The following is a 14070-nucleotide window of genomic DNA, read 5'->3' as shown; positions in this document are numbered from 1 at the left end:
CAACAAGGACCGCGTTACACACGAGGCTGTGGCAATTATTTTTATAACTCAATTTATACTATGTTCCTAAACCAGCTATTGTCAAAACAATCCTATGTCACTGGTAAATCATGCCTTTTACATTTATACAAAATTCATTCATAAGTCCATAAATCCAAAAATTATGTATAATTCATTCATAAATCCAAAAATTCATTCATAAAGTAACAGCGTCAACTGTCTTCATTCTCAGTTCATTCATAAACCATCTGCATGAAGTCTTTTCATATTCATTCATAAATATATAAATTCATTCAAGAATCAACTGTTCCAGGTGAGCAAATCAAATAATCACGTGTCTACGTGGTGTGAGAATGGAAGCAGCCCGTGTCCTTGGCTTCAGCGCAACTGCAGAGAGCATTTCTATTTGACTTTGGCACATCATGTCACAAGATACATCGAAGCAGATGATCTAGCTTTGTTTGAGGGTCCTGCTGCCCCCTCTGAGATCTCATTTTATTTTGCGATTTGTTACATAAGTAAAGTCCATAATTAGACAGTAAATTTTAGGATGAATATGTAAGTTGCTTGAAATTAGGATTATAGGGCCAAACCCTAGTGAAGATGTGGATGGGTGTTAGTTATCCCTACAGATTTCAGTGTAAAGGGGAATGTACTTTTCTCTAGTGTTACATCTAACAGCAGAACTTAAAGGTTAGAGCAGGGGAGCCGCAAGCGGCCCTTCTGTTGTTGTTCTGCAGCTCCTTGGGCTCCTCGGAGGCCGCTTTGTGGGGCGCCTCAAAGCAACGCCTAGCCGGGGCAGGGAGAGAGGCATGGCCGCAGACGTCCTCTAAGCCTGGCTAACGGCCAAGCTCCCAAGCTAACTGGCTCCTGGGGCGGCGTGGAGAGCAGCGCCCGGCTGTGCGGAAGGAAGCGAGGGAAGGGGAAGAAGACACCACTTTCCTTCATGTGGAAAAGTGTTGCTGCTGCTGCCGCCGCCGCTTCTGAGGCGCCTCCCTCTCCTCCACTGCCAGCCCACCCCTCAGCTACCCGGCGGCGCTCCAGATCGAGGAGGGGAGGGGGCCGGTGCAGGGAGGAGAAGCCAGTCGAGCAGGCAACCCCCAGTACCTGTGCGTGTGCTCATGGAGGGAAGGGAAAGAGCCCAGCCAGTACCCGCTGTCCCCTCCGCAGGTCCCCCTTCCTCCCCGTGGAAGCCCCACCGGCCGCAGCAGGTTTACCATAGCAACATTTCTGGAATTGCAATTAGCAATATATTTGACTGCCTGCATTGGTTTTTGGATGGCTTCCAATCGGAGAACCACTGCCAGCTAGTTTCCTTCCCCCCTTCCCCTGTCCAGAACTGAACAGAACCGAACCCAGGGAAAAGTCTTCCCTAATAAAGAAGAGGCTGCTTACCTGGAACTGTTTTGCGCTTCTAACATGTCTAGAGCTAGCTTTCAGGCACAAAAGCTTCAGGCTGCGCATACCTAAAAGGGGAGGAGTCACACCTTCCCACTCAGTTTGCCCTTTCCAGTGAAGAGGCTTAGGGGGAGATGACTGATTCAGATATTCTTATCATTCACTCCAGCACACAATGTGTCAAGAAAACAGGTGAAAAATCATTATACATCGGGTGCAAAATCCAAGTTCTCCAAATCACATACTTTATTTCCTCCTGCAGAGCCGTCTTGAAGAGGCGCAGTAGCAGGTATTCTTCTCTTTGATTGGATGCGTAGTTGTACAGAGTGAAGATCACCGAGTCCATAAACTTTGTGGACTTATTCTGGGGCATTTGGAAAATCAACTTAGCCAGATAGGTTGGGTTAGTCTGCCAGAAAACAGGAGGGAAGGCAAGAACGAACGGGCACAATAAACAATAACAGTAAAAGCAGCTAGAAAATCATCTGCCACAGTCGCTACAGACGACTCCCCCCGTGTCAAGAAATGAAGGCGGGAAAGTTTAACTGTCTGACTGACCAGAATGGCACCTAATATGCCTCACCAGGACTTTATACAAGGGCATCACAATATTAACTATGCTCAAATATTAATGTTCTTGTTCATAATTTTAACATTATGATGATTGTTATGATGACTACATTTCACTGATGGTATTTTTCTTATAATATTGCTGATCCCCTGATTAATCAACATGTGAAACGTGTAGGCATTTCCATTTTACCCGTGCGTTTCTTACTTTTCCACAAAACCCTTGAGCTTTTGCTCTTCTTTTTCTTGGCTGAGCTTCATGGATCCCTGGAAGAGGAGGGGATAGAAAAAAGCACCGTTTCCCTTACCTGCAGCAGGTAGAAAAGATGCTGATAGGCCTCCAGCCGCTCCCTCTTCTCTTTGCTCAGAGCCTTCAAGCCCCCTCTTTGCTTGTTCAGCATCATCATATCCGAGAGCTGCTCCTTATTCTTTTTAGTAAGCTTCTTACTGTGAGACACGACATCCTGCAAAAGAGAAATGGGAGGGGGGGGGAGGAGAGGAAGCCAAGGCCTAGTCAGGTCATCCCTTCCATTCACACCTACATGATCTTGTTATCCTGTCCTCTGCTAGAAGCAACTTTTGGGCGGTCCCTGGTCCCCAAACCATCTGCCAGCCTTCAACCAGGACAACAGCCTTTTTCAGTTCTGGCCCCACCTTGGTAGAATGCTCTCTTCAGTAAGACCCTTACCCTGCAGGCAGTAAGACCCTTACCCAGATCTGTAAGGCTTGTATGATGGAGATGTTCCACCAGGCATTTAGTTCAGGGCAGCGATAGCAAAACAGATCAGTTGGCCTCCCTTCCCCTCTGCCTGTCTTTCCCTCTTTGTTCCTTTCCCCTTGTCTCTCTTTTTGTCCTGTCAACCCCCTGTGGGACCCAGGAGTTTCTGGGTCATGACTGGTTTTCAGAGCCACCTTAGACCACCCTCACCATTGAGGAGGTTTTCCCTTTATTGATTACTTGGATGCAGTTTTAAATTTTGTTTCAATCTGATATTTATATTGTAATGCCTAACGTATTACTGTTGAAAGCCGCCTTAAGCCCAGCTTGGCCAGGAAAGGGCGGGATATAAAAGGAACAAAATAAAATAAATTAGTGATTTGGAAACACTACTAAAACAGAATTCAAAATGTATGAAGATCTGGAAATTCATCATAAGAACATAAGAAAGAGCCTGCTGGATCAGACCAGAGTCCATCTAGTCCAGCACTCTGCTACTCGCAGTGCCTTTGGGAGCTCACATGCAGGAGGTGAAAGCAATGGCCTTCTGCTGCTGCTGCTCCCGAGCACCTGGTCTGCTAAGGCATTTGCAACCTCAGATCAAGAAGGATCAAGATTGGTAGCCAGAGATCGACTTCTCCTCCATAAATCTGTCCAAGCCCCTTTTAAAGCTATCCAGGTTAGTGGCCATCACCACCTCCTGTGGCAGCATATTCCAAACACCAATCACACATTGAGTGAAGAAATGTTTCCTTTTATTAGTCCTAATTCTTCCCCCCAGCATTTTCAATGTATGCCCCCTGGTTCTAGTATTGAGAGAAAGAGAGAAAAATTTCTGTCAACATTTTCTACCCCCTGCATAATTTTATAGACTTCAATCATATCCCCCCTCAGACATCTCCTCTCCAAACTAAAGAGTCCCAAACGCTGCAGCCTCTCCTCGTAAGGAAGGGGCTTCAATCCCTCAATCATCCTTGTTGCCCTTCTCTGCACTTTTTCTAACTTTTCAATATCATTTTTGAGATGTAGCGACCAGAACTGAACACAGTACTCCAAGTGCGGTTGCACCACGGCTTTATATAAGGGCATGACAATCTTTGCAGTTTTATTATCAATTCCTTTTCTAATGATCCCCAGCATAGAGTTTGCCTTTTTTACAGCTGCCATGCATTGAGTTGACATTCCCATGGAACTATCAACTAAGACGCCCAAATCCCTTTCCTGGTCTGTGACTGATAGCACTGACCCCTGTAGCTTGTATGTGAAGTTTGGATTTTTTGCCCCTATGTGCATCACTTTGCATTTTGCTACATTGAACTGCATTTGCCATTTCTTAGCCCACTCACCTAATTTATAAAGGTCTGCTTGGAGCTCTTCGCAATCCTTTGTGGTTCTCACCACCCTACATAATTTGGTATCATCCACAAACTTGGCCACCACGCTACCCACCCCTACTTCCAGGTCATTTATGAATAGGTTGAAGAGCACTGGTCCCAAAACGGATCCTTGGGGGACACCACTCCCGACATCTCTCCATTGGGAGAACTTCCCATCAAACGATTCACTGCCTGGATTTTCAGTGACAATTTTGTACTGTGACTGAGCAACGTCAGCAAAATGGAAATGAACAAGCATAAAAAATTAAAATGTATTTTCAAAGCTACACAAGCCAAGTGCAGAACTATGATCTTTAGAACTTTACTCATCTTACGAATGGCTCAGTTAGATCACCTGCTGGTTACTAAGCATGTAACACAACCCCTACGTGCTGAGACAGTTCACTTTTGCTCGCCTAATGCTATAGGGCAGTGGTGGCAAACCTATGGCACTCCAGATGTTCATGGACTACAATTCCCAATTGGCCATGCTGGCATGATGGGAGTTGTAGTCCATGAACATCTGGAGTGCCATAGGTTCGCCACCACAGCTCTAGGGTCATATTGCCTCACATATTGCCATCATGTAACAGAGGATCACTGGTGGGATCCAGCAGGGCGATTCCTGTCTCATTCTGCCAGTGGATTCTGCTGTATCTACAAGAACCGAGGCTCGTTCTCCTCCTCCTCCTGGTCACCCTCCAAGGCCAAGGAGGTGGTACCTGCAGTGTGATTTTGTTTTTCACCAGCAGCCCAATTTTGATGTCCATGAGGTTGAGGTCATTCTCCAATTGCTGATTGGACCTGATCAAGGTCACGACCTCCTCACGCAGCTTCATCAAATCTAGCTCTTCTTGGAAATCTTGATCACTCTGATCCAACAAGTGGACAAACTTCCGGACAACAGCCATAGGTGGGTCTTCAGCACTAACTGTGGGGGAAAAGGGGCCCGCTTTAGCAGCAATCACTTTGCACGGCAATATTCCTTCAAAAGTCAGGAAAGCATAATGGATACACCCAGCAAATTTATTCTGTTCAGCACCCTCGTGTATGCTGTTCCTTGCACTTGATCTAGCAACTTTATTAATTTTGCTTGCTTGTCATGGGGGAGGAAGTCTGTCCAAATAGCAGAGGAAAACCCAGAACATGTCGGGCAACAACTTGAACAGTAACTGGAACAGCAACTAACAAAAACAGCCCTATAAAAATTGCAAAGGAAGAAAAGATGAAATGCAAGCCTTGGATCTGACAGAACACCAACCAAAATAAACCCCTGAAAAGCAAGATGCCTTGATCTTCAACGGGCAGGATACCCTCCATCTGCTGAAGAGAACAACCTCACCACGGCAAGTCCAACGTTCTCTGCCCTTACAGAGAAGGAGGGTGTCCTTGAATGGAAAGTCCATGACAGCAGTTACCACTTGATGAATAACCTCACTGAGTTCTGAATCTGGTACATCTACACCCATCTTCTGAAGGCTTCTTTTCAGAGGCAAAGATAACTGATTTGCAGTGGAAAATAAATACCTGGAGTATGCTCTATATAAGCCGTGCAAATTCCATAAAAGAGCCCCACAGTGGCGACCACGTTCTCCCTCTCGCAACCTCTGTCCCCCAACCTGCTTGAGCATTTTGGTCGGGGTGATGCTCTGCTCAGAATATGCCAACGCTTTCCCTTGGGCCTGCATTCCACCAGGTGCCACGCACAGCAAGACACAGAACTCCTGAGTCACCTACAGAACATCCCCGCAGTACTCACTCAAGGTTTTGTAGTCATCACGAGCTTTATTGGCACGGATGAAGGCCTGGATTTTCACAATATCATTGATCTAGGCAGAAGAGAAAAGAAAAGTCCTTAGCATCAAATCCCAATGCAAACGCAAAACAGTGCTTCAGTATAAAAACGAAGAGGATCTTACGTGGTCTCGGAAATACTGCAGTCGATTTCTGTACTGCTTTCGGGCTTGATGCATCCTAGCCACTGCTTGGATCTGAAGGGAAACACAAGAACCTTCAGTGCAGCTAAATACAGAATGAGTCTCAAGCCAAGCAGTGATGGGAAAATCTGGCCCACAGACATACGTATTAAAAACTCAAGAGCGAAGGGTGCCAGGCAATGGGACAGAGAAACTGCCGCCACCAACTTGAAGCACCAAGAAGCCTCAATTAGACAAGGAGGTGAGAGGCCACCAATACCAGGTGGGATCCCCCCTCCCCTCTGAGAAGGTGACTGATGTCAAAGAGCACACCCTGGCATTCCTACAAGGGAAAACAGGGCTGTAGAATGCAGATGGATGCTGCAGTGGAATCTAAGATGACAGTACATGATCCATGATGGTGGTTTTCAGCCGGAGAAATGATGCCGAAATTAACATCTGATGCCAGAACGTGGGAAGGCGTCCCATTCCCACTCACTGCATGGACACAGTTACCTTCACTACTTCATCCTTGTGTGCTTGGAGGTACTTTAAGCGATCCTGGTATGTCTTCTGCTGCTTGTGGCCACGCCAGTGAGCCTGAAGCCAAACAGAAACCAGTGTGGATTGTGACTGCACAGTACACAGCCCTGTTCAACACCATGCTGGCCTCCCAGGCTGCACTCTAGGCCCCCATTCCCCAAATTGTTGGGGGTTTTGTCGGTGGGTGCCTTGCAGAAGGAGGAGAGGAACGCAGGACCCATACTGAGCTGTACGAACTAGCAAATCGCAAGAATCCAGGCCATTTCAGCCTCAGACCTAGAACCAAAGTAGAGTGACCAGCCCACAGCCAATCAGATGTTCCTTAGCCAGCTGCCACTGACTCATGAACAGGGGCAAATGTGACCTTTGAGCAAGTGCCCAAACCTATACACCAATGGGAGCTTTGCCAGTCATGTTCGGCTACACGTACACTCAGGGCCCCGCCCTTCCTTTTGCAACCTCCTCTCCTCCTCTGATTGGCTTCAAAGTCAACTGAGAAACTCGGATGCCAACTCAACTTTTTAGAAGGATTGTGGGTGACCAGTGCAATCTGCGAACAACAGAGTTCCTTCATACCTGGATACATGTTATGGCAGGAACCTGCTTCTTCAAGAAATGCATCCTGCCGTTGTACTCCTGGCGAACGAGGTAGCCGCGGCAGCAGGCCTGCAGCTTGGTAATCAGGTTTTCATTGGCCAGCCAGAGTTGTTCCCGGTTGTATGCAGCTGTGACCGCTGAGATAGAGCTCTGGATTTTGGTTGTCAGAAGAACACCAGAAGAAAAACACAAGTTCCATGACAGGCTGAAATACAAATTCTCTTTCACAAAGCTTGACTGATCTGTCCTTGAGGTCTAAGGCTGGCAGCATCTGCTTGTCAGAAGTTTTAAGTTTCATTTCATTGCTAAGATTTGTTTCATTCTGTACAACACGAAGCACCGAAAGAAACATACTTAGCTCTGAAGATATGCCAAGTAACTACAACACATAACTCTGGGCTCTCTCAGGCAACAGTAGTCATGATCACGATGAAAAGCTGGGAAGATGAAGATGCCCACAAAGGCTGAACTGAAACAATGCCAGGAACCACAACCAACTCCTTGTTCCTGAGTCACTGTCAAAGGTGAGAGTGGTCCTCATGGGCCGAGGGCAAAATGGGGCACCTACCTGGATGTCCTCCCGGGACAGCTGAGTGTTATTCTGCACAAATCCCTCGGGCTCCTCCCAACTGCCTTCTTTGGTCTGCAGGTTGTGGTAATAATGGTAGCCTCCCTTCACCCAGTGCTTCACCCACTCACTGTTGCTGTTCCCTGGAAGAAGCAGGATATGACCGTAATGCTGGAGAGAGCCCATCTGGAACAGCTGGTTTCCGACATATGCACACAGCCTGGGCCAGCCCATCCCCAGAAGCAGCAAGACTCCCCCGGCCCCCCCAGCATCAGCAACAACACCTCTGGCTCACCAAACCAGCGCAGACTTTCTGTTTGGTCTCAGTCCTTCCTCACCTGCTACCAATTTTGCCCGTTTGAGTTCTGCCAGTTCCTGCTGGTACGTTTCTGCACATTCCGGAGTCACTCCGTACAGCCCAACATCAGTCGACCGCAAGGAGCTGAGCGTCTTTCCCGTGTCACCCTCGTCCACTGCCTCATTAATGGCCAGAATTCCTAAGGAAACTTGGATGAAAGGCAAGAGAAGCCCTTGTTACGCCAGCACTGAGAAGCTGACTGGAAGAGGAGAAAAAGAAACCTCCGGGTTTTCAGGAGACAGCGCCGTCAACAACCATTTAAAAAACCCCAATTAAAAGCACTGCGAATCTGGAAAAACTTATAACTAAATCACATCCCTGACCTTCCCCACATCACTAATCAGCTCTCGTTAAAGGGACAGCATTTGGGGACATTTCAGAATGCCATCTGAGGGTACTGACTTGTGATAAACACAAAGTCCCAAAAGAAAGGAACGGTAATTTCATCACAGCGAACAAGATAAATGCAGTCCTTGATACTGCCCACTTATTCAGGCAAGAATTACAGAGAAGGCGTATTTGCATCTCAGCAGCAGCCCAGCCTTGTGATACTTGCAGCCAAAAAAATGGCCACAGCAGCGTCAAGCAACTTCAATCTGCAAAAGAGACTTACACCGCTGTGCTTCTTCTGTATCTCTGTTTGACTGATGAATCCCACCCTGAATTTCATCCAACCAGAGGACAGCAGTTTCATCCTGAGTTTCCTGAAGGCAAAACAAAAAAAATACTAACTTTCACCAAAGTTATTCACACAGAGGGAGAGCAAGAGAGCCATCTGGTTTCTAGGAAGTTGTTACTTTCCAGTATACAGAAGTGATGGAAATACCTTTACAGTCAGTAGGTAATGTAGAATTAATGTCTTTCCCAAATCAACTCACCTACAGAGCTTCAGAGAAGAGAACAAAAAATGTGCTCAGCTAGATCAGGCCAAAGTTCACACAATGGCCAATCAGCTGCCAGGAAGGAGCAACAGACAGGCCCCAGAGGCCGAGACTTCCAAACTACACCAGTTTCACTGGGTGTCCCTAGTTCTAGTACTGTGGGGAAGGGAGAAAAAGCTCTCTCTATCCTTTTTCTCCACCCCCATACATAATTTTATGAACCCCTAACATACTCGCCGAGCTATCTTTTCTCCAAACTGTCAAGCCTCCTTAGTTGTTCCTGAGAGGAAAGGTGTTCAACCCCTTAATCACTGTCGTTAGCCTCCACGATGCCTCTTCCAGCTCTGCAATCTCCTCTTTGTGATACGGCAGCCCCCCCATGAGGCCGCACTGTTGAGCAGGGGCATATCTACAGGAAATGGCACCCCAGGCAAGCACTGAAACAGACAGCATGCAACCGCACCCCCCGCCCCCCCATCCTTGGTCCGTGCTTCCGAGGGCCTGGGTTCCTCCTGCAGTTGCCTTTACAAACATTCAGTTAATGAAATTAATAAGAATATCTCATGTGCCTGCTCTGTGTAAAGGTCTTTCTTGGATCCCGCCCTCTCCAGTATAAAGGGATACGCTGGAGGCTTCACTCTTTTGGTGCTTGGTCTTTGAACTGGGGTGAGCTCTTTCCTCGGCTTCTGCCACACAGTTCCAAGAGTCCGTGACTCCTGCAGCTCAGCGTGGCTCTCATCTGGCTGACTGCTCCTGCTTCTCCCACTAACGGTCCTCCTCTTTCTTTGTGCACCCAGAGAGAGTCTCTGCTAAGCCAGGACAGAGGAGCCAAGTCCCTTCACAGCAGTGCATGCGCAACACCAGCATCAGGGGAGCATAGCACGGATGAAAAGGTTGAGTGACAGGCAGCTAGCCAACCAACCAGCCCTCTTGTGTGGTTTCCTCTCTCGCAAAGCAAAAGAGCAGCAGTGGTTAAGAGCTCGTGTATCTAATCTGGAGGAACCGGGTTTGATTCCCCGCTCTGCCGCCTGAGCTGTGGAGGCTTATCTGGGGAATTCAGATTAGCCTGTGCACTCCCACACATGCCAGCTGGGTGACCTTGGGCTAGTCACAGCTTCTCGGAGCTCTCTCAGCCCCACCCACCTCACAGGGTGTTTGTTGTGAGGAGGGAATGGAACGGAGTTTGTAAGCGCTTTTGAGTCTCCTTACAGGAAGAGGACCTCCTCCTCCTCCGCCGCCTCCTAAGGGTGGTCCAGGCACCCAGTACCCATAATTAAACCAGCTGATGGTCAGATAACAACCATGATGTTAATACTGGGGAAATCAAGCAGTGGTGGGGCTGGCCATTCAAAGAACTGCCCTCCACCCTAGAATTTAGCTCCTGGTTTCCACTGCGTCCTCGTCACAGCAGCCCCTCTGTGGTTGGCTGAGAGGATAAGTGCCAGCAATGATGTATCCAGCCCCAAGCACAAAGCCCTCCAGGAGGAAGGGGGTGCTGGGCCACAAAAGGGGCTTGCCACCTCACATCCTGCTAGAAGATCACATCCTAAAGGACAGAGTCATGACAGGCAGGAGGCTCCATCACCACCTCCTCAGGTGATGGTCTCAATGGCCTCTTGGAGTCTGGTTCCTGGACCGTGGACTCTGCAGACTGAGGATTCCATCTGCCCATCTCTGCAGGCTGTGAAGATGAGGCTGGAAGCTGAGACCACGGCAAGAAGAGGCTACTGTCAAGTTCGATTTTCTGGATCTAACTGAGTCAGAACCAGGTAGGGGAAATAATAACGAGAGTGGTATTCAGCATGGCGAGAGTCCCAAGGTTCATAACATGGGCTGAGGTCCCTGGGAATGGGATCCACAAAGCCGTGTGGACAGACAAGCTGGGTAGGCTTGTCTCGGAACAGACATTCCGGTTCCTCATAAACAGGGCTGAGGTGAGCCACAGACTCTCGGTGCCAAGGACAGCTGTAAACGTGTGTCACCTGGATCTGTTCACTAGGGAGGAGAAGCCACGAGCAGCACTGCAGGAGCATCCTTCTCATCAATTTCCCCCTTTAATAATGAAGATACTAAACGTCAGATCCAACCAATCTCAGAGATGAAGGGTCTTGGGAGCCTGCATGGCCTTCAACAGGCATCCTGGAATGAAAGGCAGCAGGCCCTGAGCCCAATACCGGCTGGGACTGGGAGGAGTATAAATTTAATAAAACCAATAAAATAAACAGTCTGCCTTTGGAACTGATGACTCAGTTCTGACTTGTCTGCAGACTGCTTCTCTCACTGCTTGGAGCAGCAGTGGCGTAGGAGGTTAAGAGCTCGTGTATCTACTCTGGAGGAACCGGGTTTGATTCCCAGCTCTGCCGCCTGAGCTGTGGAGGCTTATCTGGGGAATTCAGATGAGCCTGTGCACTCCCACACACGCCAGCCGGGTGACCTTGGGCTAGTCACAGCTTCTTGGAGCTCTCTCAGGCCCACCCGCCTCACAGGGTGTTTGTTGTGAGGGGGGAAGGGCAAGGAGATTGTCAGCCCCTTTGAGTCTCCTGCAGATCCAAACTCCTCCTCCTCCTCTAAGTGAAGACCTGTACTTGACTCTTCTGACAGGCAGTTTCACTCACTCCACGGGAAGTGCCTTTTAGGGACTGTAGATGCCGATGAAGGGTCAACTCCAAGCTCAGAACTGCTAGGAACAGTCTCTCAGCTCTGGTCAAGGGTGTGGCAACAAGTGTTCAGGTGGGTCGATCAGACCCCACCAGCAGTTTTCCCCTCAGGGTGCCGTCTGATGGGAGACCCTCTCATGAAGTAAGGCAGCATCCATGCTTAGCAGACGCACAGAGAGAACCATCACCTATCTGAGCCAAACTCTCCCCCCACCCCATCCTGGCACCCAGTTTCATTCATCCATTGAAGAGTGCTTTTTGGGCCAAGACTGACAGCAGCAAACTGGGAGTTAAAAAACCCTCTGGAGGTTCAAAATCAGAGGACAGCATGAGTTGTTCATGTTCAAACAATTGTGTTTTTCATAAAGCAAGAAAGTCATACAACCTGTCCCCCTTGGTGGCAAAGAGGAAACTGAGCACGATACCTCCCCCCTTTATACCTACTGATGGAAGGTCAAGGTGAAAATAGCTAAGGCCTCCTAGACAAAGTGCACATCATGAAGACACCCCAGGCTTCCTCGCAGGCCCTCCTGCTCTTCCTGCCACTGGTTTCTCAAATCAGACAGGCCGTTCACCCTGCCAGACTCGGTTTCCAGGCACTGCAGCCTCTCCCAGGCCAATCAGGATAGCTGCAGCCATCCAACTCACCTGTGCCTTCTCCCTCTTGGTGCGAAGCAGCACATCTTGGTAATGTTGTGCAACTGTGGGGGTCACCCCCTCCAGTTTTGCTGCAGAGAACTGCAGCGCTTGAAGAGTTTTTTTAGCATCTCCTTCATCCAAAGCCTCATTGATAAGTCCAATTGCTAAAATCCCTGGAACCAACAAGACAAAGAACCACAAATAGTTAGCAAACAAAGAGGAGTTCCAGCTCTCCAAAAGGCAGGACTGCAGTCGCTGAAGGCTCCTGGGCTGTGGCTGGTCCCACTGAAGAAGGCCACCGCACCTGCCACAGCATCTCCTTTTTGGCTAGCATGGTGGCAGCGATAAGACATGAGGCGGCCGGCCACATGGGCATGACATTCAGTCAGAAAAAGGAGATCGCTTGGAAGCTTTTCCTGTCGCAGGGCTGGCACAGAGTCTGCATATGCCCCAGAGACAGCTGGAAAGCTCTGAAAAATTAATCTTGCCCATGGAGCAAATGGTGGCGGGGGGGGGGGGGGGGATAACCCCTCGTAAGGCAACCTTCCTTTGTAGAGAATTTAGTTCCCATTTGTTTTTGCTCCTACGACTATAACAGGTGCTACCCTGTGGAATGTACAAAAAAATGAGCACTTCTGGAAAATGCTGGAGGAAAGAAATTCTCACCAGTAACCTCTGAAGTTAGTGAGACATAAAAGTTCCTGAACTGAACCAAAGAACCACAAAGGCAGGATCCAGCAGGACCTCCCACTTTCTCACTGCTGAGTGCCCAGTTGCTTCCCCAATGCCTACAATTCACTGTGGGAAGAACAAAGAGCACGGCCAACCCACTGCCTTCAGCGCCACACAAACACCCCTGTCGCTCTGCAGGGCACCTGGGAACCACCCGGAGACTGGCCAGCCCAGAGTTGGGGCAATAAATAAAATCCAGGAGCTCTCAAGAATGGTTATTCTTGTCTTACTAGTCTTTCATGGTTCATGGTTGCTCTGTTATTCTGTACTGTCCCTTTAAACCTGGCATTGTCTCTTGAACGGCAAGCGGTTAAAGAATCTTTACAGAATATGCATCAAATTAGAAAATTCTTGTGGAGCAGACAGCTGCAATCCATTAGGTTTACATCATTTATCATGCCGCCTCCGACAGGACGGAGGACCGGCCAAGACATTAGCATGGAAGCCTTTAGCACAGAATGACTTAGCCCAATGAAGGACGCCTTATCCTAGAGTCTGCATACTGAACACTATATATGGCATTTGAGCAAAAATTCTTTGTATTTTATGCGACATTTATGCAAAGCTGTATTTATAATAACTATATGTATATAAACAATATATAACTATATAACTATATATATAAAACTATAACTATAAATAGATAAGAGAGAGATGTGTGTGTTATTTATTATAATATTTAATAGTTGAATCTGTACAGTTGTGGTTTTAGATCATTGCTTTGAGGACAGCTGGTGAGACAGTGACTCCCAGACTGACGGGCAAGATCAGCTAAACTGCTGATGAAGTGGGGAAAAAGCCAGCCACAAAATGAGCAATACCGGTGAGCTGGTCCCATTTTTGGACTTTTGGATTATCCCCGATTGCACACTCTCGGTGTGTTGAATTCATGGTGACATTTTGGCTTTCTTTGTAGTCTAGTTTATGTTTATATGCTATAGTTTGTGCATTCTTTGTATTAAATTTGCACGATCAGCAGTTTGTGTAGTTTTGGTATAGCATCGTTCCTATTTTTGTTGTGCTGGCTAGAACTGCCATGGGCTGGCAAGATAATCTGGCCTCAGCATTCAGGCAACTATCACAGTTCTCTTAGTGCTTTACGATCTGGGTGTTCATT

At 48.0% G+C, this 14070-nt stretch overlaps 1 protein-coding gene across 1 annotated transcript in view; it reads right to left on the bottom strand.

The window, feature by feature from the left end:
• Positions 1 to 14070, bottom strand: part of IQGAP1 (IQ motif containing GTPase activating protein 1) — a 71812-nt gene that overhangs the window by 17656 nt on the left and 40086 nt on the right. The window contains exons 15-25 of the mRNA XM_048481726.1: positions 12231 to 12394; positions 8658 to 8748; positions 8025 to 8192; positions 7687 to 7829; positions 7098 to 7268; positions 6495 to 6578; positions 5982 to 6053; positions 5822 to 5891; positions 4785 to 4993; positions 2277 to 2432; positions 1644 to 1807 (exon numbers count right to left, since the gene is read on the bottom strand). Of these exons, the coding sequence (XP_048337683.1) occupies positions 1644 to 1807; positions 2277 to 2432; positions 4785 to 4993; positions 5822 to 5891; positions 5982 to 6053; positions 6495 to 6578; positions 7098 to 7268; positions 7687 to 7829; positions 8025 to 8192; positions 8658 to 8748; positions 12231 to 12394 (1492 nt within the window). The remainder of the gene's footprint in view (positions 1 to 1643; positions 1808 to 2276; positions 2433 to 4784; positions 4994 to 5821; positions 5892 to 5981; positions 6054 to 6494; positions 6579 to 7097; positions 7269 to 7686; positions 7830 to 8024; positions 8193 to 8657; positions 8749 to 12230; positions 12395 to 14070) is intronic.

This window comes from Sphaerodactylus townsendi, linkage group LG17 (assembly GCF_021028975.2).
Source record: "Sphaerodactylus townsendi isolate TG3544 linkage group LG17, MPM_Stown_v2.3, whole genome shotgun sequence".
In the NCBI taxonomy this organism is placed as follows: domain Eukaryota; kingdom Metazoa; phylum Chordata; class Lepidosauria; order Squamata; family Sphaerodactylidae; genus Sphaerodactylus; species Sphaerodactylus townsendi.
Note: the sequence above shows the minus strand (reverse complement) of the source record. Positions and strands in the feature narration are given on the sequence as shown.